General features: G+C 40.5%; 1 protein-coding gene across 1 annotated transcript in view; it reads right to left on the bottom strand.

Moving 5' to 3' along the window:
• The window catches only part of SEC24D (SEC24 homolog D, COPII coat complex component), an 866,900-nt gene that overhangs the window by 111,909 nt on the left and 728,941 nt on the right, over nucleotides 1-26,050 (bottom strand). Inside the window, exon 17 of the mRNA XM_044061657.1 lies at nucleotides 24,672-24,817. Within this exon, the coding sequence (XP_043917592.1) occupies nucleotides 24,672-24,817 (146 nt within the window). The remainder of the gene's footprint in view (nucleotides 1-24,671; nucleotides 24,818-26,050) is intronic.

Here is a 26,050-nt window from a genome sequence, read left to right as displayed (position 1 = left end):
TATTGCCTCCCCCTTTTTTCCCCAGCTTCTTAAATGCTAAGCAGGGGGCAAACAACACCTCCTTCTCTAATGGAGCACTGAGCACCTTTGCATTTACATGCTCTGGCAGGGGCTGTTCCTCAGCCATGCAACCCCCACTTTTGCCACACTACATTAAGCATTCCCTGCAACACAGTCACACCTGATACAGCACTAACTTGGGAAGTCGGGCCACAGAGGCCCAGCACTTTATCCAGCTTTGTCCTTCCATTTGAGGCAAGACAGTCACTTAGAACAGGGCAGTCACTTAGAATCTTAACTTCTGGGATTGACGACTTAAGCTCTTAAGGCCAGGGAGATGGAGGTGTAGACTTTCTTCTTTAAGAAGTCCAGTACCTTACTTACTCTGCCAATGGGAAGGGGATTACTGGTTAGATCCCTAATCAACCCCTTGCTGAATTCCATGGACATTATAACTAGATCATAACTGCAGTTCTTGAACATATACCTACATGAATCCACAACCATGTAAAACCAATCGGGCTTCCTGGAAGTAGGGGGTTGAAAGTCTTTCTCCAAACATGCAAAGGTGAATATATATCCTCCAAGGCTTAAATCACTAGAGAAGTAGCTAACAGCTTTGGCTATGCTAAACAGAGAGGCTCCCTATACCTCCCTGAGGCATCAGAGCAGTTGCTAGATTCCCAGTGAAAAAATCTTTCACCCTTTTCATGGTTTTCTAAATGACAAGTCTTTTGGTGGGAAGGCAGAAGATAGGATGCCCTCAGCATCTGACTTACAGGACAGAGAGGAAGACATCTGTTCGACGTAAGCCAGTTTGCTCACCTTATAGTCAGAGAAGTCTGATTCCCCCTAGATGGGAAGATATTTCACTTTTCCTTTTCAAAGTAGGCATCCTTGACACTGCTGGTTGTTCTGATAATGATGACAGATTCTTTATGAAAAGTACAAAAGTCCTAAGCCAAATTCATTAGATCTTGTTAGGGGGCCTACGAGATCAAACGCAGTGACATAAGAGACTAGGATGCCTCAGCCCTGCTTCTGGGAGTGAAGGATGCCCTTTAGATCTCTGGTCAATGGCAGGTGCTGATGACTTCTAGTTTTGATATGCAAATGTTTCTTTTCTTACTAGAACTAAGGGGTTATCACTCTTGCCCTCTGTTACCAAACTACAGATGTCAGAATCAGATGCTTGTAGACAGGCATATGGACTCACTGACTGTTGCTGCAGTGTATTAGCGTAGGAAGATTTGTCATCATCTGAGTGTGTGGCAGCCAACTGAGGGGCATTGCCAGAGGACACAGTCATGCAGGCATCAAAGTAGGGGCTGCAAAAGTGCCTCAATGGACCCAATGTACTCGAGGCTAAGGTGGCCTTCATACTCAATGGCTATGTTGTCAACTCCGTGATTCCTTTTTCTTAGGCATTCTCTTTTCATTTTTAAGTGTATCATCCATGAATGATTTGGTTAACATTGTGGCAAATGGACAAGGTGTCCAGCTTTTTATAATTCAGACAGTTTTGAAGATATCTGGCCCTCCAATTTATATTATTTTTTGTTGAACGTAACAAAATAGGGACATGAGATGATATCATGCTCAATCTCTACACAAAAGAAACAGTAATTATGAAAGTCAATATGCAGGATTTACTTCCAACAAATAATGCAGTTGTTAACTCTGGAAACTGGCACCTACAGTCCCACTGCCAGACAACACCTTAGCTGCATGCAAGAAAGGCAGAAGATATAATATGATTTTTTCCACAAATGGGTGTTCATCTATGCCAGCTGACTGATGATGCTTAGTTCTTACATTAACACATGACCCTTCTTGTACTGCAGTAAGAAAGAACTGAAGATAGTATGGACAGACATACCCTTATACAACAAGCACTTACATCTCACAGAGCAAATAAGATGAGACGATATTCTGTCTTCCAAAACTCATATGCTCAGCTCAGGTAAAACCTGAGCTAGATGTATACTTTCAGCATGTGAATCCTCCTTTTTCTCATTGTTTCTGTTCCCAAAAAGAAACCAAGGACTTGAATAGACTAGTTTAGGGACAATTATGAAATAATTTTTGACAGGAAATATGTGATGCTCCTAAGGGACAAGCAATTCAGAAGCCATTATAGTTCATTGAAAATAAAGGTATAAAGCTTCAGTATCCTACAAGCAGAGGTGATGGCCACAAGTAAAATCTTCCAGGACAATGGCTTCAAAGCTACCAAACTGGAAGGCTCAAATGGTGGATGGGGAAGCAGGTCAATCAAGAAATTCATGTCCCAGGGAAGCAAATAATTCTTCAATGAAGGCTGAAGATGCAGGACACTGTTAAGGAACTGCTTTTGCCATAGTCCCTGACAGATGATGTACTGTGGTGACCTCTAACCCCAGATTCCTCCCCACTGGAAAAATTGCCTGTGGAGTCTCACTGCAGACTTGTGATCTGGCACCCAGGTGGGTTACAATGTTACGCTGGTTATCAACGAAGGATACATGTGTAAGTGGTAGAGTAGTGTCCAGTGTGTATAACACAACACCCTAGGTGCTTTTTTCATCATCACAGGTTATCTCTTTTGGTGACATGACATGACGTACACCTGGCTGCCATCTTGCTTGAGTTGAGAATAACCCTATTGTCAGTAGTACTGTCTGGTGCTGGCACCATCTCTGCTGCTGATGCAAATGCTATAAGTAAAATAACAACATGTTGGGAGTTGGCAAAATTGTTAGGGTGTTCACCTAACAGACACAAGGTGCAGGGTTTGATTCTCACATGAGGTAATTTGCTAGGCTTAAAATGGCCCACAAGGGCAGTTAGCCTAGTATTAATCTATGAACATATAATCTATGTCTTGCACAAACAGCAAAAAGACACCAAACTACTGGAATGCATGCCTACTGCAGAACTCCAGACAGCTCTGCAAATCATATATGATAGTGTTGAAAATAGTGCAAATCAATATATACTTCATGGATATATAACAATACCATTGTTAGATGGCAGGCATGCACATGCAGCATACCTGACATTGCATTATCTGATGACACTATCAGTTTATCTAATACATTAAAACAAATACATGTTAGCAACATTAAAGGAAACACACATGTAAAGGCATGCCAACACATGAAACCTAGTGTATGTGAGGGATACCCATTTGTGTTTGTGAGGGCACCAACATCAAGATCACTGCCAGACAGAGAGCAGTTGTCTGTAAATGGTTGTGGTGGACCAGCATCTGTGATGTCTTATGACCTCTTTATCCCTGACCTTTCTTGATGTTTGGTGAAGCATGCCTGTGACACAGAGATGGCATGCTTGCATTATGCATACATAGACACTAACTGTAGACAATTCCTGTGCCCACAATCTCCCCATTCTAATATGGCTATGCCACAATGATGCAGCGAGTCAATGAGTACTTCTTTTTCATATGTATAAAATTATCCTGCGGAAGTCTGGCAACTGCTGTAGCCTGAAAATCAACATGGATACACTTATTAGTTACATATACAACAATGTTTAAAGGATACTGGAATGCTAGGTGAGAGGGGAAAACCCAACCATATGACAATGACAATGATTTAGAATACAATACATGTGGCAAAGTCATGCAGCATACAGTGACACATCACCTCCATAATTTCACTGACCTCAAAAATGCAACAGTACCCATCAGCTACAATAGCAACAAAACGTGTCAGGTATGCCCATTATTTACACACATGATGGCACTATATAAAGTCTTGCTTTAACTGAACACATACATTTCCATTATATGAACCCTAGATACAAACTATAGCTCAAACAAGTATGAGCCCTAGGCACAAACTATTTGCTATATTATAATTAAGACCAGTTGTGCAATGTTTTCAATTCTGCAAACAAACATATAGGTATATGGAGCGAAATGTATACTGTCACAAAACCTGAGAGTCTGCAAACTCTGCAAACTACTATGTTCATACCTGTAAACCAGGTCAAATTCAACTAAGCATGCTTCATACATCTATGTATAATGGTGACTGCTACTGGACTAAGATATATTTTAACAAATTTAGCTAAACAAGTCCATGTACAATGTGTAACATTCTGTCATCAAAGCTTTCCTGACAGTTCTGGCCAAAAAGGAGTCTTAGTGAGCATGCTGCTATTTACAGCTGCCACTACACCTTAGCAGTAATAAGCTTCATTTACTCTGAATGCTACAAAATCATATTATTCAGGTTTGGGGGCTAGTCTGATCTGTGTAGTACGCTGCACTGCTCATGGACACAGTGTGCAAAACTCTACAGAGCTTAAAAGTGGGACAGTGGTCATGTGACATACCTTTGACTGAAATACATATTTCCTACTTGGTGTAGTATCTGCTTTTAGCAGGAATCCAGTGCCTCCATTTCCACATTAATCTGCTTCAATACATCATTACTATGAAAGGATTTTGTCGTCTAAACAGTAAACTGCTATCCACTTATCATGGTTTGAAATGCCAAGTGCATCATGAGGGATGGGTGGTTCATGGGTGCCACTGTAGGAGAGGTGTAAAGCTTTGATATTACTCCTTCTACTGTAGAGCTATAAGGATCTCCTGTTTGGACCATGCAGGGATCTATTTCATCATACAGATAATTGGAAAGATCTAGCCAATGACCTATGATTTAGGATAAAGATTCATTGTTCTAAGGTGAAGGTATGACACCATTCTGTTATCCTCAGCGGGAAGAGAATGTTTGATCTGTGGCACTGGAGGAATCAGGTTGCAGAGAACCCACCACCTGGCATCAGTAAGTCCACACATATACATCATTATTATTATACAGTCTGATAACCTGCGGTTTTGTATTCCTGATACTTTATTTATACAGGGACATATTCTCACTTTGTTGTAACATTTAAAGATTACTTTGATATGCTGTTTCCTATGCTGTTGTGTAAGGAGTGTCCTTAAGCCTTAACTGTGCTCTGGGTACACAAATAAAAAAGTATAGCTCTTACATGTAGAGCATAGCATAAATGAAACTTGTGTACAGTAATGGTAGATCCTTGTTGTCCCTCTCTGTCCATCTTGATGAGTGGGCTATCTGTCCTTAGGGTGGATCCCAGCCAGCAAACTTTTGAACAGAAGCTACTCCAGTTCTGATCTCTCTTGTCTCACATGATGCTATGCAGTTTCTCCCTTGCCTTACATCCAGTATGCCCAGAATGGTATGACAACTACTCTTACAGAAAAAAAAGGTTGGGGATAAAGGCTTCAGACTTAGGTCAACTAGGTACCTTCTGAACAGAAGGTGTCAATATAAGTGCATTATTTTCTTATTCTAAGTTGTCCCTTCTGTCCATCTCAATAACTGTGACACATTCTCCAGCTACTTTCTATCCTAGTGCTTGACAAAGATCTGGATTGTAGCACACATCTTCTACAGCACAGTGTCTGAAAAAGGCTGCAGAGGTTGAAATAGATCTAGTGGAGTGAGTTGTTGGTTTAGGAGGTAATGATAAACCTCTGAAGGTATAGATGAAGGATTTACAATTAGACAGCCATCTACTTAGAGTAAGTTTAGTGACATTTGATCCTACGTTGGCTTTTGAAAAGGATACAAAAAGCAGAACATGCTTTCGTATAGTCTTAGCTTGGCAAAGACAGGATGTCAGCTGGTGATGTATATATAAAGTATGCAGTATGTGCTCTCATTGGTTAGAAAAAGTATAGCTTTGATCTATGAGAAGCCTTGTCTTTATGGAAAATTAAACAGAGTGATTTGCTGTTTGCAGAAATACTCTGCACAGATGAATGCAGCCAAACACATGGTCTTCCAGGAGAGGTGTTTCATAGGGAAGATACAGGAGGCTCAAACGGGGGTTGACTTAAAGCCTGAAGTATCAAAGCTATGTTGCAGACAGGGGTAGGGTCTTTAATGTGTGGTCTCAATAGAAAGGTGCTCTTCAAAAAGGCCTTACATGTCTAAAGGGAGGCTACAGGGCTACAGTACAGCTCTGGATGGTAGTCTGAGAATTAACTGATGAGTAACTAGCTCCAGAATAAAAAAGACATATTAAAAGCTGTAGAATGGAAGGGGCCAGGACTAAGAAGGGATCCAAACCTTTATCAAGAGTCCACAGAAAAAAATGTCTACATTTGCTTTTACACAGCTTGCTAGCAGATTGCTTTTGGGAAGCAGTTAGGATTTGTATTACTCTTGAAAACAATGCAGGATTACTGGCAATCACTGGAATTGGAGATCCCATGCAGATAGCTTGAGGGACTTGATGACTGGATGAGGCTTGCCTGAAAGGTGAGAAAGAAGATCCAGTTGTGGATCCAGAGACCATGGAGGTCAGGTCAGATGAGGCCATAGTGGGGGGGGGGGGACGGGGGGGACGACATTACCTGTCTGGGCTAAAACAGGGCAATGTGAATGACAGTCACCTTGCACAAGGATGCTTTCTGTAAGAACTTTGAAAAAAGAGTAAGGGGAGGGAAAGCATCCAGTTACCCTTCCATAGAACAAAGGATGGACTGCACCATAACCATCTGAAATTTTCAAATGTGTTTAGGCTACTGAGGTCTAAAATGGACCCAAGATCCTTTTCATCTTTGGAACAAAAAATAATCTAGCTTAGACTCCAGATCCTCTCTAGTCTGGTAGGTCCCACTGGATGGCTCTTTTCTGAAGAAGTGAGATTTCATACACTGTAGCCATTTTTTGATGGGGTGGGACATCTGGAAAGATCTCTGTAGCAAGTATGAAGGTATAAACAAAGTGGATTATGTAATCTCTGGATATTATTTTCTTCACCTAGGAATCTTCTATCAGGGCCAACCAATTTTGTTGGTGAAGAGAAAAACATTCCCCATGTGCCTCCAGAGGGGGGTAATTGAGCAAATTCTCATAAGTGCTGAAAGAGTATGCCTGAAAAGGGGCCTTTAAACCCTGCATCTACGACATCATTCTTTACAGTTACCCCTTTGCCACACTAGGGCCTATTTAAAGAATAATCTAAGGGAAAATACTATGATTCTTAAACTACAGATCCTTGCTACTTCACTGATTCCTGGAAAAAGATCTCGGAGGATTAGAAAAATGAAATCCAACAGCAGACAGCATTTTTCATTCCTGCTCACTCTGTTAAAGTATCCATAAAGTGAGCTGCGACAATTTTTTAATTGCTCTACTTTTGTTTTGCATGTGCTGCAATAGCAGTGTCATTCACTGTAGTTGCAACTGTTAAGTGTGTTGGCTTTGGTGGAATTATTTATTTCATAGATGAAACTGTCAAGACAGAGTGTCTGTTGGCATTTTGAAACTCTGCCACAACCACGATGTCATGTTAGGTTAACAGTGCTAGAATGCAACTGGAAATATTGAAGCATGACAAACTTTTTTCAGACACCTCCTCTTTTTTTTCCTGGGCTTCACCTGTATCAGGATAAAAACACTGTAAATGCATTCACATTCAGTTTTGTAATCTAATCAATATTGTGCTGGATGTTTTACATAGCACTACTTTTCAAGGATTTACAGTTGTTTGTACAGTGGTGAAATAGGTTATATCTGTGTGCTGTACAACTGGCAACTTCATGTTCATAGGTTAGTACTTGGCTAACTGCCCTTGTGAGCCTAGTCAATTATCCCTTGTGAGACTCAAACCCTGCAACTTGTGTTTGTACGGCAAACACCTTAACCATTAGCCCATGTTCATTAAAAAAAAAACTGTATGAACAGTGTGTTTTGTTTCTGTGGAAATAGTTGTTTAAGGATTGTTTTCAGGTGTCTAAGCCAATATATGATGTTAGTATGTGCTGTGAATACCTCTTAACTGTCCAGGATATTCTAGAATGTCCCTGAATGGATTTTCTCTCTCTGTCTCGCATGGACACACACAACTTTAATATAATACTGCTGCATACTTCATACGTGACTCCCATATGTACATCACAATCTATCTCTGTGATCTCATGCCAGCACTATCCTCATTTCATCCTCCTTCTATCACCCTCCAAATAGTTTCAGGTATAATAAGTCTTTGTTCCTTCGTAAACTTTCGTACATTTTCTTCAAAAATGAATACAAAAAAAAAAAGATACAGAAAAACAATGCACCAAATTTCACTCCTTCTCCTAAGAACAACTGTGTGTGTGTGTGTGTGTGTGTGTGTGTGTGTGTGTGTGTGTGTGTGTGTGTGTGTGTGTGTGTGTGTGTGTGTGTGTGCAAAAATGCAGGACACAGCTTCTGTGAGGATCATTACAGTGCTCATTCCTAATTTCATATTCATAGCTAACTTTCACACAGATTTGCACCATTCACTAACTTTCTTTCCTTCCAAACAAACACACTTTAACACTAAGTGTAACCACAAAAATTAAAGTAATGCATTCATGTGTGTGTGTACATTTCCTTTAGTAACTAGCAGCTAGATACAGTCTTTATATCATAGCAGAACCCATACGATTTGTGATTTCCAAAATTTATTTTATTTTACTTTATTTATTATCTGATTGCTTTTGTTGACCAGGAGAGCCTGTCTGGGTGGAAAAAAAAACATTTTAGCAAAGTGCTGGGGAGAAAAGCTCCACAAGATACAGAGAATAAGTAACACACATTCATACATAGTGTGATGAATCGTTTAAGCATACAATAATGAGAAGAAAAAAAAACACGACTGAACATACAACAGTAGGAAAACAAAATATTAACAGGATGTATATCAATAGTCAGCATACAAACATAATCATAATATAGGAAATACATTGATATGAAAAAATCATAAAAAGACAGATCAGAATATGTGTTTATACTAATAAGGTTAAGATCCATAGTAGCTTATAACAACCTGTGGTAAAGTGAACTTTCATAACAATCTAAAGCTGAGGAGAGTATGGTACAGTGTTGTTGTTGTGTTTTTCGGCTTTTCCCGGTTAGTATGGTACAGTGCATGTGGCCAAAAAGACATAATAGTACTGGGTAAGATGCAAGATTACTGGCCAAGTATTCATTTTAGAGTAGGATATGACTATGGTATGGAGCATCACAAACATTAACACTGCTGTCATCTGAACTTCCTTTTGAACTCAAATAAAGGTAATTCTTGGAAGGATTTAGAATCCCAGCATTACAAGTTAAACCAATAATTTGGGCATCGCTGTTTTCACTAGAAAAAACACCAGAGTCCTCAGAACTGCTTTCAAGCATTGGACTGACAGCTTTAGTAGAATGTATAACATGACATCAAAGGTTAGAGGGCATTCCACAGAGAATTACAAGGAAATAGAGGCTCACACAATGAAAATAACAGGAAAAAAGGTAAAAATGATTGTAAATCATGAAACAATTATTGAGAAACTACAGTTGGAGGCTTTATAACAATAAAACGACCATTAAGGTAAGAATAGTGAAAAATCACTTTAAGGATGAAATAACAAGGCTCCCTCATAAGGGACATTAAGGAATGATGACTTAAAAGTTGTCAGTGAAGTTGAACAGTCTCAGCCAGTGCCATTGGTATAGAAATGTGTCATTATACCAGTGTACATTTCTCTCAATGTACCATTGGCTGCCTTACAAATTAGCTTCATAGTCTGTTTTGTAATGGACAACATGGTGAATAATCAGGCATCCATTATTTGCCCCGTGTCCGATGTTCATGGTCTCTGAAGGGAATTTAAGGTTCATTCAGCAAGCTTTCTTTAGAAATGGGTCAAATCGGAGACAATTTCATACCTGGTGGGAAAAGATTTCCAAGGTGTAGGCTCCCTTTCCAAATTGTTCTACTGTTTTGGGTTCATTGTTTCGAGTATGGCCCTTAGATCTGTCTTCTGACAGCTCTTTCATCATGGTTGCTGTAACCACAGTGGAACCTACCAGATGTCCCTTAATCCAAGAGGGTAGGTCCCTGACAGGCTTTAGAATTTTATCTTGTTTTTGAGGAATGGTTCCATCACACCCAGATCTCACCATGCCCTCTTCACAACTACATTTATAAAGCAGTTTGTGGGAGGGACCACCCAGGAAGTTGATGGGCCAGTTCTAAAGGTCTTAATGAGCACTTAGTCATTTGAGGAAGCAGTGTCAGTGGGCCAGTTCCCCCTATTACTTCACTTGAAGGTAGTGCCTTCAGGGGAAGTGTGGGAAGAACATTCTCTGGCTTCATCAAAGCCTGTGTCCTCGGTGAGAGACTTTGCCGGGGTATATACAGATCTTCTTTTGCACATGCAATTCCTATATACTTTGGAGGCTGAATCTCTGAAACAGATGGAGGTGTCCTGTGCCCTTGTTAAAGGGATGGGTTACAACCTTTAGACCTAGGCTGTCATTGTGGCTGATAGTGAGCAGTGAAGGTAGCAGCTAGAATGGGTGTAAAGGTGAATCCAAAGCCCTACTGGCAATGGCTCCTCACATATGCTGGCATGCCAAAATCCTCTCAAACTCATAAAACGCTGAGGTCAATGCCAATGACACTAAACAAGGCATCACAGTAACTGTCCCAGGAGGAAAGATCAGAGAGGTGTGCTCCATGTGCCAGTGCATCACTTGTGTTCAAGGAAGAGACTGACACCAAGATATTGAAGACAGAAGAGCTCAAAGGCACATCTGGACCACACAGAGTCAGTGTTGAGGATGGTTCTGTGACCTTAGTGTTAATCAGATGAACTACTGGGAGTCGATGCAGCCTGTGCTGCCAAAACTGACAGGAGGATGTCTTGGGGAATCTCTGGTTCAATGCCAAATATGCTGAAATGGAAGCTGCAGAAGGAGCTCTGTTTGCCTTTGGAGTGGGGGGATGGTAAGACTTCCATATCTATTTGTGCCTTCATGGAGGCCCTCATCATCCACTCACTCAAAACCAATGACACTTCTGGAAGACCTAGTAAACCTAACAGAGGCTGCAGAAGTAGATCTGGAACCTCATAATATCTCCCTCGGAGGATGGAGAGCTTGAGGGGCTCATTTTCTTGGGAGACCAGTCATGTATGATAATGATTTTGGTGTCTATGTTAGTTTTAATTTTATTTATTTATTTTTACTTCTGTTTGTTAACCGGGATAGAGCAATGACCTCCATGGACCTTTTACACACTCAGCCCCGAAGCACCAACTGGTTAAGTGACTTTCTTAGCGTTACACAGTTAGGGAAGTGCAGACTGACAAAATCAAATCCTGGACCAAAGGAAAAAGCTCATTAACAACACCTTAATCCTCTGTACCAACTTGTAGATAACTGATGCTGTGAAACAATGCAATGATGGATTTGCAATGATCAAAGCTGGAGAAGATACTGTGGTAGAGGTCCTGGCAATTTTCAGTAGGAGAATATGGGGAGATTTGGAAACCTCTTTTTTCTTATCTTTCTCCTTTGAATTTTCTTTTCTTTTTCTCTTAGTATTTCTTTACACACTGGCTTGGACGCCTGCTTCTCAGAATCCTTAGGGAGCTGAGAAGAGTTACTGGCTGATTCTCTCACTGTAACAGGGAAAAAGCCTTTAATATATGCTTGTTTCAATGACTGATGAGAGATTCAGGTGCTATGTCACACTGAGCATCTAAGTGCTCAGGTCCAAGGCAGATGACACACTGTTGATGTGTGTTTTGTGGCAGGGATTTCATGTTTGCACTTCTGACATTTTTTAAAGCTTGAAGCCTTTTATATTTCTGGCAAAGCAAAAAAGATGGTGAAGCTGGCAAAATCTATATTAATGGGTCTGCTTCATAACTGTGAAATTTCATAATGTTGAATTTCATAACACTGAGACCATAACATCGACAATTCAAAACACTGAAAACCCAAAATATTGAAAACTCAGAATATAGAAAATATGCTTCATAACACTGAAAAGTACATTGCACAAGTAAATAAGACCCCCTCCACCTACAACACCACCCAACAAACACACTTTCTACTATGTTTCTGCAGGGGGGCAAGCCCCCCTGCACTCCCATATGGGAAGCTCTGCCCCCCACACCCCCGTAAATTAAATATACCAACTCCAAGATTGCACTACAGTGGAAAAAGTTAACTTCCTAACCTCAGTGTATGGGGGGGGGGGGTGCAGGGGGGCTTGCCAAGTTTTGTTATAGGTGGAGAGGATGTTATTTATATATGCACTGTAGTTTTAAATGTTATGAAGCACACTTTCAATGTTCTGAGTTTTCAATGTTTTGGATTTTCAGTGTTTTGGGATTTAGATGTTTTGGTCTCGATGTTATGAAATTCAACGTTATGAAATTTCAGTGTTATGAAGTAGACCCATATTAACAATAATGACCTTAGAGGTATATAAAAAAAGCAAAGATTATAGAATTATAACAAGACTTCTACTTAAAATGACAAATCTGAATCCCTTACTTTCTTAATTACCTTTAAAGATCATTTACTGAAACTGCTAACCAAAACCAAAAAGAGTTCCTTCATGGGACCTAAAAATATACTTGGTTGCTTAATTAACAGGGTTAATGGTCTTGCAGACAAACTCCTCAAACTGTTCAAACTGTTCAAATTAAGTTTAGCTACTGGTTTTGTCTTTGATGAATGTCACAGAGCAGTGGTGATGATGCCCATCTATAAGGGTGGCCTTATAACTGATCCAAGTAATTAGAGGACTATCAGTCTTACATTTCTTATCTGCAAAGCCACTGACCATATTACAACCATCCTCAAACTGTGATATCAAGACTCTTATTAGACCTGAACCCCAACAGTTTGGTTTTGTAAATTATATGATCCTGTCTATTTAATCTGATAAATTTCTTTGAAAGGCTTACTGAGGCTGTAGATAATGACTATATACTGTATGTGGCATATCTTTGAGATGGCTAAGGCCTTTGACACCATTCCCCAACGCATCGTACAAAAGTTAGATACTTTAAAAATCAACCCAAATGTGATAAGATGGATAGCAAACTGAATGACAGACAAAGCCTGCACTGAGTGAATTCGCAGGTGCCTCATTAGAAGGTATGGAAGAGACCAGCAATGTTCCTCAGGTTTTTGTGCTTGGATCTCTTTTTGGTATGTACTTCTTAGATCTCCAAAGACAGCCAAGACCTCTGGCTAACAACTGCATGCTGGGGGTTGTTCTTAAGTCATCTTATGACACCCAACATTCCCCTCAACTAAATTAACTTACCATAGTAAGCTGTCTATTAAAAATGGAATCAAACTAAATGATAAAATGTGTGGCAACATCACATGTAGACACCCTTCCTCTCATTATACTGTCTCTACAAAACAAAAATGTACGTAGGAATCTAGATACCTGGGTTGATATCTCCCTCTCTTTTGACCATCATGTAACAACTGCTGAGGAAATCTTTTTATTTAGCCCTGCTAATTGCCAAATGAATATCATCAGGGTCTAAAAAGGGAAATTACTCCATTATACTCAGCAATGATTTGCCCAGTTACTGAGTACTGTACACCCTTTGAGATGCATCTCACTAAATGTATCAACAATCAGAAAGACTCCAAAAGTTCCTAATGAAAAAGATCACAGGCCTAAATTCCCCAAGATATCAAGAGAGGCTGGAAGCTCTAGCCCTTTATTCAGTGTCTTACTGACTTTATGGGGAGATTTCTGTCTCGCCTACTGTGCCATTATTGACCTGATGTCTTGGAAATTATGTTTCTCCACAAGTCCAGTCAATTATCTCCACCAATACTATAAACAAGCACTTAAATCTTTATCGACAGTAAAAAATAAGGGGGGAATAGATTTACAACCCTCCCAAACCTGTAGAATAAACTTCCCCTGCATGTTAGGCAGCATGACTCACTATATTCTTTTAAACATAAACAAGATGACCAGCCGGCCTTAGGCATAGGCTAACTAGGCGGTTGCCTAGGGTGACGCTCTAAGGGGGTGCTTTTCTAGTATCTATTTAATGTAGGTAGACTAGGATGGGGGCACTGGGTGGGGTGGTGGGGGGCGCTGTGCAGCCCTTTTGCCTAGGGCACTAGCTAACCTAAGGCTGCTCCGATGGGTATCCACACGTTTACTGCATGACTGACCAGTGGAGCCCTTCTAGAGAAAGGAGGTGCTGCCTGAGGAATGGTACTAGCAAGGTGAGAATGGTCTTGAGACTCAGTGGCCTTGGCATAAATGTGGGCTCCTTTGATAAATACATGCAGTATTCCAGTGCTTTGGGCTGCACACCACACTCTGTAAATGTGTGACACTGCTAGGTTACAGTATCAGTGGGCCTCCTTTATTACTTTGTGAACATACCAGTTCTGACATCAGGAAAATGCTGAATAATAGTGATGTGTTACACCACATACAGAGGGTTGGGAGAGATATAATATATCCTCTTATTAATGGTTTACTTTTGCTAGGTGAAACATTGTGTATAACTGAATTGAATACCTGTGATTATTCATTGTTGTGTATAGCTTTTTTGCTATATTTAGATAAACAGGATTTCCCATCATGTGATATACCAGAGGAACCTTCACCATCTTGTATAACAGAGGGGTATGCTATAATTTCCATTATTCTTTTCATTTTAGTTGCTATATGCGTTATCAGATTGCCTTTCTTTCTTGAGCGGCTTGTCTCTATGACTTTGTCTCAGACACATTACCAGTAGTCCAGCTGAGGAGAGGAAGGGCCCACAGACAAGAGACCAATGACTAATCTAATAAATGACCTCCGTGACGAGCAAGGAGCCCACATGAAGTAGCCGTCCTGAGGGAATGGACACCCCTTTATTCTTGTTATGGCTGACATTCATCAGGAGCTGTGTGGAGTGATGTAGGAAGCCTTCATAAGGATGGTGGACTCTGGTCTGAGGAAGACCGAGTAGTATACTGCCTAGGATCTTGCAGGTGCTGGAAATATGAGCACCCCCCCCCCATGACCCACCAGAGTAAGGTGTGTTGCCATTACAAATCTGGCTCATGGGAACATACCAGTGGTCAACCTGTGTACATCATATTTCAATGCACTAATAGCTGTGCTGTGCCACCATATGGCTGTCTACACTTTCCTGATGTATACTGTACAAGGTGATGTGTAACTCCACCTTTTTTACGTCAGTGACTTATATGGCTGCCTTCTGTGATGGGTGTTTATCCCTGTAGTATTTGGAATTTGGCCACTGCTATTCACACATACCTTCTGCACTCTATCCAAACCTCTAAACATGTTTCAGAAGACATGCACATGCTTGCATAATTATATACATGCATAGCCAGTACTATATTCCACTGCGGTGGTGGTGCTGCGGTAGCGTTGTCGCCTCACAGTAAGACGTTGTCCCGTTCGATTCTCAGTTAGAGCGTCTTCTGTGTGGCGACATGCGTGAATGGGCGGTCCTTTGTTAAAGGTTGTGCGTCAGGCCTGGCAAGTCAGCACGTAAAAATCTACTGCCAATCATTAGCAGACCGGAGTTCCGCTGTGGCAACCCCTAACCAGAAAAAGCCAAAAGACACAACACAACATAGCCAATACTATATTCCCTCCCTACGTGCTGTATCTCATCCAAGTGTGTTGACCTATTTTATAGTTCATAGGTTTATACTAGGCTATCTGCCCTAAGGCATTTATAAGCCTAGCCCAAAGTTTTGTGGCTTACGCCACCCCTTATGTTAAAAAATACTGTGCCCATTAGTTTGTTGTGCCTCTGTCCAGCAGTGACACAGAGATGATTCCCGGGGTAAACCTACGATCTCCCATCCACCGGTCAAGATTTCTCTTGAACAGAGCCAGCGAGGTGCTCTGCCTCACATGGACCGGGATTTTACTCCACAGCATAGGGAGTCTCTGGGTGACAAATCTATCCCTCCAGCATGTCCTATTTATATCCGTGCTAAGGTTTAAGTCGCTTGCTCTAGTGGATCTGGTAGATTTGGATTTTTGAGGTGGAGCATGTCCATTAATTCCGGGTTGGACATGGCCTTGTATGTCAGGCACAGGTCACCTCTGAGCAGGCAGTATGCGACTGAATAGAGCTGGAGTTTCTTCAGTCTGGCAGCATATGACAGATTTTGGAGTCCCTTTATCCTTTTGGTGAGGAACTTTTGGGGTCTCTCCAATTGCTGCAGGTGTCGGGTGAGATACATCCCGAATGGGGCATTGTACTCGATCATTGGTCTGATAAGTGAAGAGTACAGGGGAACAATGACCTCACTTGATCTGGATGTGAATCCCTTCATGATCAGGTGGGCAATGTAGAAGGTCTTTCTAACCACTTTAGCAATGTGAGTGTCAAAAGAAAGGCCACTGTCAACCTGGGTCCCCAGGTCCCCGATAACCTCTTCTGTGCTTAATGGATTGCCACCTATATGGTAGCTTGGGGTTACCTTGTTTTCCCCAAAGGGTATGACGATACATTTTTTGGCATTTAACTTCAGGCCATGGCTCTGGCACCAGTTATCAGTTTCCGTGAGACCCCTCTGAAGGATATCTGTGTCCGATGTACTTTCTACTATGGCGCCCAGTTTGCAGTCATCTGCAAACTTTGTCAGCCATAGTCCTCCTATGTTTGCCTGTACTTCTGAGAAGTAGATGCCGAACAACAGGGGGCCAAGGACTGAGCCCTGTGGGACACCACTTGTGACCGGCTTGGAGTCTGACATGGCGCCAGCAACTCTAACCCTGTGGGTTCTGTCCTTTAGCCAGTTTGTAACCCATCTTGTGACATATGGGTTTACATTTAAGCTGGTAAGTTTCTCTATAATACCCGAGTGGGGTATTGTGTCGAAGCTTTTGCAAGGTCAAGGTAGGCTGTATGGACTGCCTTTCCCTCATCAATGGCCTTGGTGACTGTTTCGAAGAAGTCGACCAAGTTCAAAAGGCATGATCTGCCCTTGACAAAGCCAAACTGGGTCGGGTCCAATGTCTGCAAGTCCCCTATGTCTTTGTTTATGAGTTCCATTATGATCCTCTCCATAGCTTTGCAGACCAGGCTTGTTAAGCTTATGGGGCGGTAATTACCAGGGTCCGTAGAGGCACCGCCTTTGTGGAGTGGGACCACAGTTGCCGTACGCCACTGCTTGGGCACGTATCCTGTGGTAAGGCTAAGATTAAACAGCTGCCTTATATGTGGGTTTAGTTCCTCGTTGAGTTCGTAGCACACAGCCGGGGACACCATCCGGTCCCATTGATGCTGTGTTTTTAGCTTTAGAGAGAGCAGCTTTCACCTGCGCATTTGAGATGTCTGGGAGGCTACACTCCGCTGGGATAGTTATCTCTCCTTTTGGGGAGAGGGGTGAAGTTTGCACTGAACCTGTCTGCCAGTATGTTGGCAATGTCTGTGGGTTCAGTGATTTTTGTATCATTTTGGACTAATTCTTCGCATATCTCGGAGTTTCCACCCAGGTTTCTAACATAGCTGAAGAAGGCCTTATGATTGTCTTTTGAATCTATTGCAATTTTTCTCTCAAAGTTGGCCTTGGATGATTTTATGAGTGCTCGTATTTTTTTACTAATAATGATCAAGGGTGTCTTCTCTTTTATGGATTTTGCTCTATCATGTAACAGCTTTCTCCTCTTATTGTAAAGTTTGTTTATGGCTGGGGTCCACCAGACTGGACGTTTGCCCTTGGTGGAAAGAGTCTTGGTTTTATTAGGGATTGCCTGATCCATGCAGTCCTGGAGGTGTTCGTAGAAGGCATTTGTAAGGGCTTCCGCAGCTTGGATTGTGGTTTCCACTGGCTCGGGGGCCTTGAAGGATACCACACCAGTCTTGAGTGTGTGAAGTTTGCTTTAGAGAAGTTCTTCACTGTGGTCTTTTTTGTTTGGGGTGGGGGCGGGATGTGGATTTCCAGTGAGATAAGTTTGTGATCTGATCTCACCAACGAGGGATATACTTCCGGTGTGGAGCATTTTGTCCCCATGTTTGTGATGATGAGATCCATCCAAAGTCCATCCAGTGCTTTTTCACCTTCCTTGCTCCCCAGTTTTCCAGCAATATGCATCATGTTCACTTCCTTTATCTCATTTGTTCAGTGCATCTGTTTTGTGCTTCCTTCCTCTAGCTAATGTATGTACCAGTCCCCATATTTGCCTTTGTTTTTCTTCCCCATTTCTGCTCATAAAAATAAATGTTTCACCCCCCCTAAAAAAATGCAGTACCCTTCCAAATCCTGACAGCTGCCCCTCAGACATACCATTATGACATAACTTCTCTCTTTTACTATAGCCTATACTTAGCACTGTGCATTTCCCAGAATCTATGTCTGGCCACACCACTTTTTTTAATGTTCCTCTATATCTGCAGTAACCTTTGGATATATGGGTTGTAGCCTGTCTAGGATAGGATAACTGGCCATCTTCACAAAGCTCTGGGTCCCTCCCACATCTGCACTCTGTCTACTGATTGGCTAGCCCCTTGGAGGGAAATCAACATTCAGAGTATAGGCAATTTCAGGACTTTCTTGCCCACAGAGAAAGAAAGAGTGTACTCATCCTGAACTTTTAAAATATATACAGAATATTAAATAACTTATTTATTTATTTTTTTATAAAAAATAAAATAAAATAAAATATACAGAATACTAAATAACTTTATATCCAACAACAAACCATGTATACAACAGTAGAGGGATGGATGGTGAGTACAGCTACTGCAGCAGTGATGGTAAGTGTAACTTACACACCTGCACTATGTTCATCATTCCACTGCTGCAGTAGCCTTTGGTTACATGGGCTGATCACCAAAGCCTATACAATATGGGAGGAGGAAGGCTAAAGGTCCAAGAGCTCCTGGAGAATGGTCTCAGCAAAGTCAGTCCTGGACTTGGAGAAGGAATCCAGTTTATAATCCTTTGTGAAAGTATGTACAGAGGATTATGCAGCCGCCTGTAGAATGCTTTTATAGTCCACCCCTTTCCTGTATGCTGTCATAGAAGCTAAGACTCTAGTACAATCTGCCTTGATGCTGTCAGGAATAGAAATGCCATGGCTATGGAAAAGGAATAGCTGAAGATAATCATCTCAAAGCAGTCACTTCTTTGTCTCATCATAAGAAATAAACAGCTGATCTGCTTTTCTAAAGGACTTAGTTCTGTCAAAACAGTACCCAAGCTGCCTAAGCACCACACCTATAGTATGTAGAATCCTTTCTCTCTGGTTCTGAGGATCCCGAGAGAACACTGGGAGAGTGATGGCTTGATTCAAAGTGAATTCTGAAACAACTATGGGCATAAATGAGCAATTTATTTTTAATTTGACCCTATCTCTAAGGAAGATCAGATAAGGTTCGCTCACCATGACAACTTGCAGCAAATATACTTTTCTTACAGATGTTACAGCAAAAAGGAGTACAGTCTTCCAAGTGAAGAATCTAAACTCTGCCTGATGAGCTGGTTTAAGGTGAGAAATCATTAAATATTTGCAGCACAAAGATATGATCCCAAGAAGGAGCCATCTATTTTGTAGGAAGTCTAAGATGCAAAACTCCTTCCAGAAACTGTTTTACCAAAAAGCAGATGAAAAAGGAGGATCCATCCGCAGAGATGCTGAAATGATCACTAGATGAACAGTGATAGAGGAATAAGAAAGGACAGAGAAAAACAGCTCACAAAATATTTAGGAACATGTGGTACATAATTCCTGATTAATGGCTAGGCACCAACTAGAAAATCTTTTCCACTTGTGAATATGAGATTTACTAAGTTTACTATCATAACATCGCACATCACAACATAAACCGGTCAAAAATGCAGTTTAAATGTTCGATGTGCTGCATGTTAATTAGCTGACATTGCTGAACCGAAATGTCAAATTCGGCAGTTTTTGATGTCAGCCAGGATGTACTTACCTGCTTACTTTCCAGCAGTGCGAACAGATGCAGTTCAGTACTGCATAATGATAGAATTCACATTTTTGCAGGGGCAAGCCCTCCAGCACCTCCCTGTGGGGGGAATGTTCCCCCCACACCCCCTGCAAACTATATATTCTAACTCTGAGATCACATTACAGTGAGGAAAAGGATAAATTTCCCGATCCGCACTGTACCACAATTTCTTTTTGTAACATTGAACACATATCAGCAAATACACAGTGGCATTCAATGAAACAGACATTCAGAGAACTGAAGGTCGGCAAAACTGGAATTAATCAACTGACGTTCGAAATTCCCGTGTTTGCCGAACCTTCATTCTTCATTTTGATACTAAACCGATTTACTAGTAGCAGGTCTTCTTGCCTCCTTTAGTACCTGTTGCTCACCCTCATGAAAGACGTCTGTAAAAGGCATCAGCACTGAATCATCCAGGCAGTTAACTAAAGTTGTTTTAGACTAGAGTGTATCAAACCACCCTTGTCTTGTGTGAGTAGATCCAATCTGTTAAGAAGCTTGTGGTAATTGCTCTTGGCCAACTGCATAAGAAGAGATAAAGTACAGTTGTGTAAGTTGCACCTACTTATAACAGCAGATGTTCAAATCTCTCGCTACAGTAGCTCTGGACTATATGGTTTGTATCCAGTCTAGAATACAACAACAATCCAGCTTCACAAAGCTCTGTCTCCCTCCCATGCCTTCACTCTGTTGAGTGGGCAGCCCTGTGGTGGGAAATCAGATTTTTTTCCCCAGGGAATTCAAGAGAAGCACAGGAAAGTTTCCAGACAAAAATCCATCTTCTCCTGTGTTTTTTTTTTTTTTTTATAAGGTGTTGGGAAAACACTCCAAAAACACAATCCTGTGTGATAGGGTGAAGGAGGATTTCTGAACATTTACCTGGAATCCCAGACTGGTCAGAAGAGATGAAACTCATTCTATGGACTACTGACATTTGGAAAAAGACTGCAAAGATAAGCAAATGAATTAAGGGAATATGTGAATGCCATGCATTTTACCATGAGCTATGGCTGGGGCTAGACACTTTGTAAATATCGTGAGAGCTATGGAAAACCCAAAGGGTAAAGTAGAGAACTAACAGTGTGACTGAGGCACAGAGAACTGGAGAACGTTTCTGAAGCCAGTGGCTATGGAAATGTGAAAATACGCTTCTTTTAGATCTAATATTACCATAAAATGGCTTGAAGGGATGAGAGGTAACAGATCCTGAAAGGTTAACATTTTCAGTCTTGGCACTTTCACAAATAGATTGAGAAAAGACAGATCTAGAACTGGTCTCCATGAAAGCTCTTTCGTTCGTATCAGAAACATTCTGGAATAGAAGCATTTGCCCTACTGATATAAAGGCTAGATTGGGTGTATGACTCTTTGGGTGAAAAGGTGTTAAAGAACCTGAAGGAAAAATTCTGTTTGGTTAGAAGGGTGGGGCGGAATTTTACTGAAAGGAATTTTGTATCCAGAGCCAACTATAACACTCCTGCACTTCTTTTAACATCCCAATGTCCTATACAGTCTATTTACAAAGGGGAATGTAAAGAGCCAGCTTCTGGGACAGATTTTTGACATATGGTGGGAGGGAGGGAGGGAATGTTGGCATAGTCTTCCTGAATCATTAGATTGCGCCTTTTTACAAAAGGTCCTTTCTTCTTTTTATCACCCTACTTCCCTCTCTGGACATCTGTTTTTTCTTCCATATTTGGCATCAGTGGACAGGGATTTAAAAGTTTACACAAGCAGAACATATATTTACATAAAAATAGCCCATGGTTAACTAAATAACATTGTTTGCTATAAGCAGTGGTATCGGACAGGAAACTTCCAATATTGCTAAAAAATACTTCTTAAAGGGAAAAAAATAAATATTTTCTTAAAACAGTAACAATTTCTGAGTGGAAGGGTTGCTCAACAGGGACTTTAACTGCTGCTCCTGTGAAGCCCTAGAGATGCTTCTCCTTGAAGAAGAAGGAGAGCACTGAAGAAATCTAGGTGCGGGGGTGAGCCACAGTTTTGTGAAGTCTGTTGGTTGTTGGAAACTACCCATATCGTCTAAAGGCAACTGCAACAGTGGTACTGATGAACATCTTTTTCCTGATATATGGGAAACACCCCCCCCCCCCCAATGTTCACCACCTTAAAACAAAAAAATTCTGACCAAAATATAGCTGCACTAAAAGCAGAATTAGCTTCACTTACTGGTTCCCCCATCAGTCCCCTCTATCCTTACCACCAATAACTCCATAGAAGCTGCAAAACACTGACTGCACAACTGGTGCACTTATAAGAAAAAAAGTCAATTATCGTCATCTCTTGGCTGCACAAAATAAGCCTAAATTTTGGATTACCAAAAAATTAAATGTCCTGATAGAAATGACAGACACAGCTTGGCAGGTATGGAAAAAATTACCAAATCCCATTAATACAGAGAAAAACTACTAACCTGAGCCCCCCCCCCCCCCAAAGCTTATTAGATGACATAAGTCTCTCCACATTTACTTGCAGAAAACCTCCCTCAAAAACCATCCCAAGCATCTCAAGAACTGGATTGTCTTGAAGCAAAAAAAAAAAAAAGAGGGAAGTATCAATACAGGTCTCCTTTCAACAAACTTTCTAAATGATTTTTCTCACTTGTCTGGCACTTTTTCATACAGACATGCCACTTCCCTTTTGCCCAGTGAATCAATTTACATTTTTTAGCCATAACAACAAAAGAAATTGAAAAACTCTGACTAAACATCCAGTGACACAATTCCCACATCTGATGGACTCCATCCCTGGACTATAAAAGTATGCCACGATCTGTAACCTAACGCTTAAAACACATCTATAAGCTATGCCTCTTAACCACCACAATGCCACATATTTGCATGTAAACCATAGTTACCTCTCTCTTAAAAATTCCTGAACCTATTTGTGTGAGTGATTTAAAGCCCATTTCCATCTTACCAACCCTAACAAAACTTCTGAAATGTTAACTTACACTCAGTTGTCTTGTCTCTATTTATACAGGTTTTATATACTCTCTACTCACCAGCATGGTTTCTGTTTAAACAATGACACAACAACAGTCCTGTATACTTTGACAGTTTCCAAAGAAGACCCACTTAATCGTTATCTATTACTTCAAGGCATCACTGCTTTACCAATAAGCCCAATTATTTTTTTCTAAAACAACCTTTTCTGTAAAGGTATGTACAAATCTGTCATCTCTTTGTAAAATGTGTGCCTCAAAGTTCCTTTCTACTAACACTTCTCTTCTCCATCTTCATTAATGGACTTCGCACCACACTTCCACAACTACTGCCATGCTATATACAGACAATATGGTTGTTTGTAAATATAGCCTCTCCCAGATAATTAAAAAAGAGCTAGAAAATCTCCCTTACTACTTTCAAATTACATACAGCAACTGCACCTGCTACTAAACCCGCCAAAACGAACAAACTACTTCTGTGGTCAACAAAGTCTATTCACTTTTTCCTCTCCAGACAGCAGATTTGTAAATAACGTACATAGAAAAGTGGTTGCAGAGTGTGGTCCCCCACATGGCGTTACAGGGGATGTGGTCTCCCTGCAAAAATGTTCTATGCTTTTTAGCTACATTAAATGTTTACAGATGTTTTAAAGCATGATGACTCAGTGCAGATTTTAGCTATTGTTTCAATCTCTGTATGTGGTCAATGCATCACATTTTTATTCTACTGTACTTACAGTCTTACACTTCTGGCTAAGCAGGATCTGAAAAAAGATCCATTAGGATTGGTACCATGCCCTGGTAAACAAATTAAAATAAGTAAATAAATAAACAAAAGATGCATAAAATACAAAAAAGAACTTTTGCTGGTACATTTGATAGCTGGATTCTCACAGAATGACATGAATTTCATTTATTCCTTTCAGAAGTGGTCGCTTTGATGCCCAGTTTCAAACTCCATCTCTGCTAAGAAATGGGAGATAAGAAAGAGCTTGAGTTCTGCCTGGTGGAGATGGCAAGTGGTACCATAATATGACGGCACAGAAGGCATCTGTGGACATGTATGACTGTCAAAAATAAAACAGAAAAAGCTAGTAATGTCCTATCAAGTGTCTGCAAAGACACATGGCAAGTATATGTTTTCCTAGTTCTTTCAGCCTTGAATGCAGACACTTTACTTCAAAGGACTACAAACAGATCTAGACATTGTGAAGTAGGAAATAAATAGGGAGTGATAAGCATACCCTTTAATCCAAAAGCAGGGATACTAGCATGAACTAAAAAGAGCATGGTACCCACAGCTGTGGAGGCTCAAACACTTACAACATGAATTGAAAAACACACACATGAAGAGGAAATCTTCTACCAACCTATCTGAAAACATAAGGCTGCTATCTATGAAAAAGATTTTCGACACAGTATTTAGGAAAAATACTTGTTTTACTTAAGAAAAATACAATGACATGCCGAGGACAGCTCTCTGAAACATCTTTGACTAGACAACTTGAGTAATCCTGCTATGTATTTTAGTATGCAGCTCATAATAAAGCAATAAGTCATGAATTATCACACACACTAGAGGCAAACTTCTGCTCAACTCTTTGAAAGTGCAGATTAACATACGATGCTAAATATGCTTGTTAAGCATCCAATAACACATATCTGCTGGTACTTTAATATACTCACGAAAATGTAATGTTATTTTGCACTTCTGAACTTTTAATAAAAAGCTATCTGCTTGTCTGATTGTAGTGAATAAGCCGTGATTACAATAAACTCTGAAAGAACTTTATTAGTGACAGTGAGCTATCCTCTGTGATATAAACAACTGCATTCTTTTTAATAACATACATTTTCTGTATTTCTACCAACGGCAAGTCAAAATTCATTTACCTGTATCAAGGCCCCAGAATCTTCATTAAGTTTGTCATCATGTTTGAATTCCACTGTCAGTGCTTTGTCGCAGTCGACAGCTGCCATCTCTATATCTGTAGTATTGTTCATGTAAATGGCTCCAAAGAAATCAGTAGCTCTGAAGCCTGAATATTAAAAAGATAAAGTAAAAGATACCTTACTAATCTAGTATGAAGCTCTGAAGCCTGAATATTAAAAAGATAAAGTAACAGATACCTTACTAATCTAGTATGAAGCCTCAGAAAATATTACTAAAACATACAACATGAACTATACACTACAAAAATCCCAATGAAAACTTTTTTTTGGCTCATTTGTTTGAAAGCCCCTTCATTCCACTGCCATTACCATATTGTTAAAGTCCTCAACTCTTTATTTCAGGGTATACTACTACTGAAGCACTTTCTGTGTTTCCTATATCTGTGCCATTAGAAATGTAATCACACTACTCCGACGAATGCAGAAAACCAGTCACACATACATTATCCAAGCTGTCTGTCTCACTTCAGAAGCAGACTATCCTTCTTGCCAAAATCAATACTCTTCTATCTCCATTCTTGAAAAGCAAAGTAAGGAGTGATGTGCAATCTGGTGAGGCCTGTCAGGCAATAATATCCAGTACACTCTGCACCACTCAAAGAGAACAGATTACTAGGCATTCAGTCATTTGATACAGCAGATATCCTTTTCTGAGATTCATACTCCGTTAACTGGTCTTTCAATCCTATAAGAAAGTAGCCAACACGCTCCAAGATTTATAGCTGTAACTGCTGCTTCCAATATCTCCAACAGAAATACAAAAGGTATGAAACAACCTTAAAAGAAAGGCCGACAAATCTGAGACCTCCTTCTACACAAAAAAAAAAAAAAAAAAAAAAAAAAGAAGTTATGCACTCACAATAACATTCCATCTATTTTGTCCATTTTCATTCTTCCTCACTGATGGGTCTTGAATCCGTTCATTGGATACAGCTCAGCCACCTCTTCCAGACTCTAGATCCTAGTCTCATGCTCCTCCCTCTTCCCATAATCCAATACAGTGTCCCTAACTCCTTAGATTGAGTTTGCTGCTTACTGCCTACTGATTTAAAAGACAGGACAGATAAAGAAAATATTAAGGATCAAACCTGGAATATGAAAGCTTTTATATCATCCAAGATCTGCCCGACCTGTAATGTGTCACAAAGGCAGGAGTCTTTGACCAAGTGACTGCAGCACAGATAACATCGACAGAAGGACCGGGTGAAAAGTAGACACAGTAGCCATATATCTGGTAGAATGGGCTCCAGGATGATGAGGCTATTACAAACCGTTTTGGGAAAAAACTTTAGCTAAAAATCAGACAGTAATCTACTTGT

The sequence above is a fragment of the Protopterus annectens genome, chromosome 2.part0 (genome assembly GCF_019279795.1).
Source record: "Protopterus annectens isolate FY-2018-M chromosome 2.part0, PAN1.0, whole genome shotgun sequence".
Classification (NCBI taxonomy): domain Eukaryota; kingdom Metazoa; phylum Chordata; order Ceratodontiformes; family Protopteridae; genus Protopterus; species Protopterus annectens.
The sequence above is the reverse complement of the archived record's forward strand: the minus strand, read 5'-3'. Positions and strand labels throughout refer to the sequence as shown.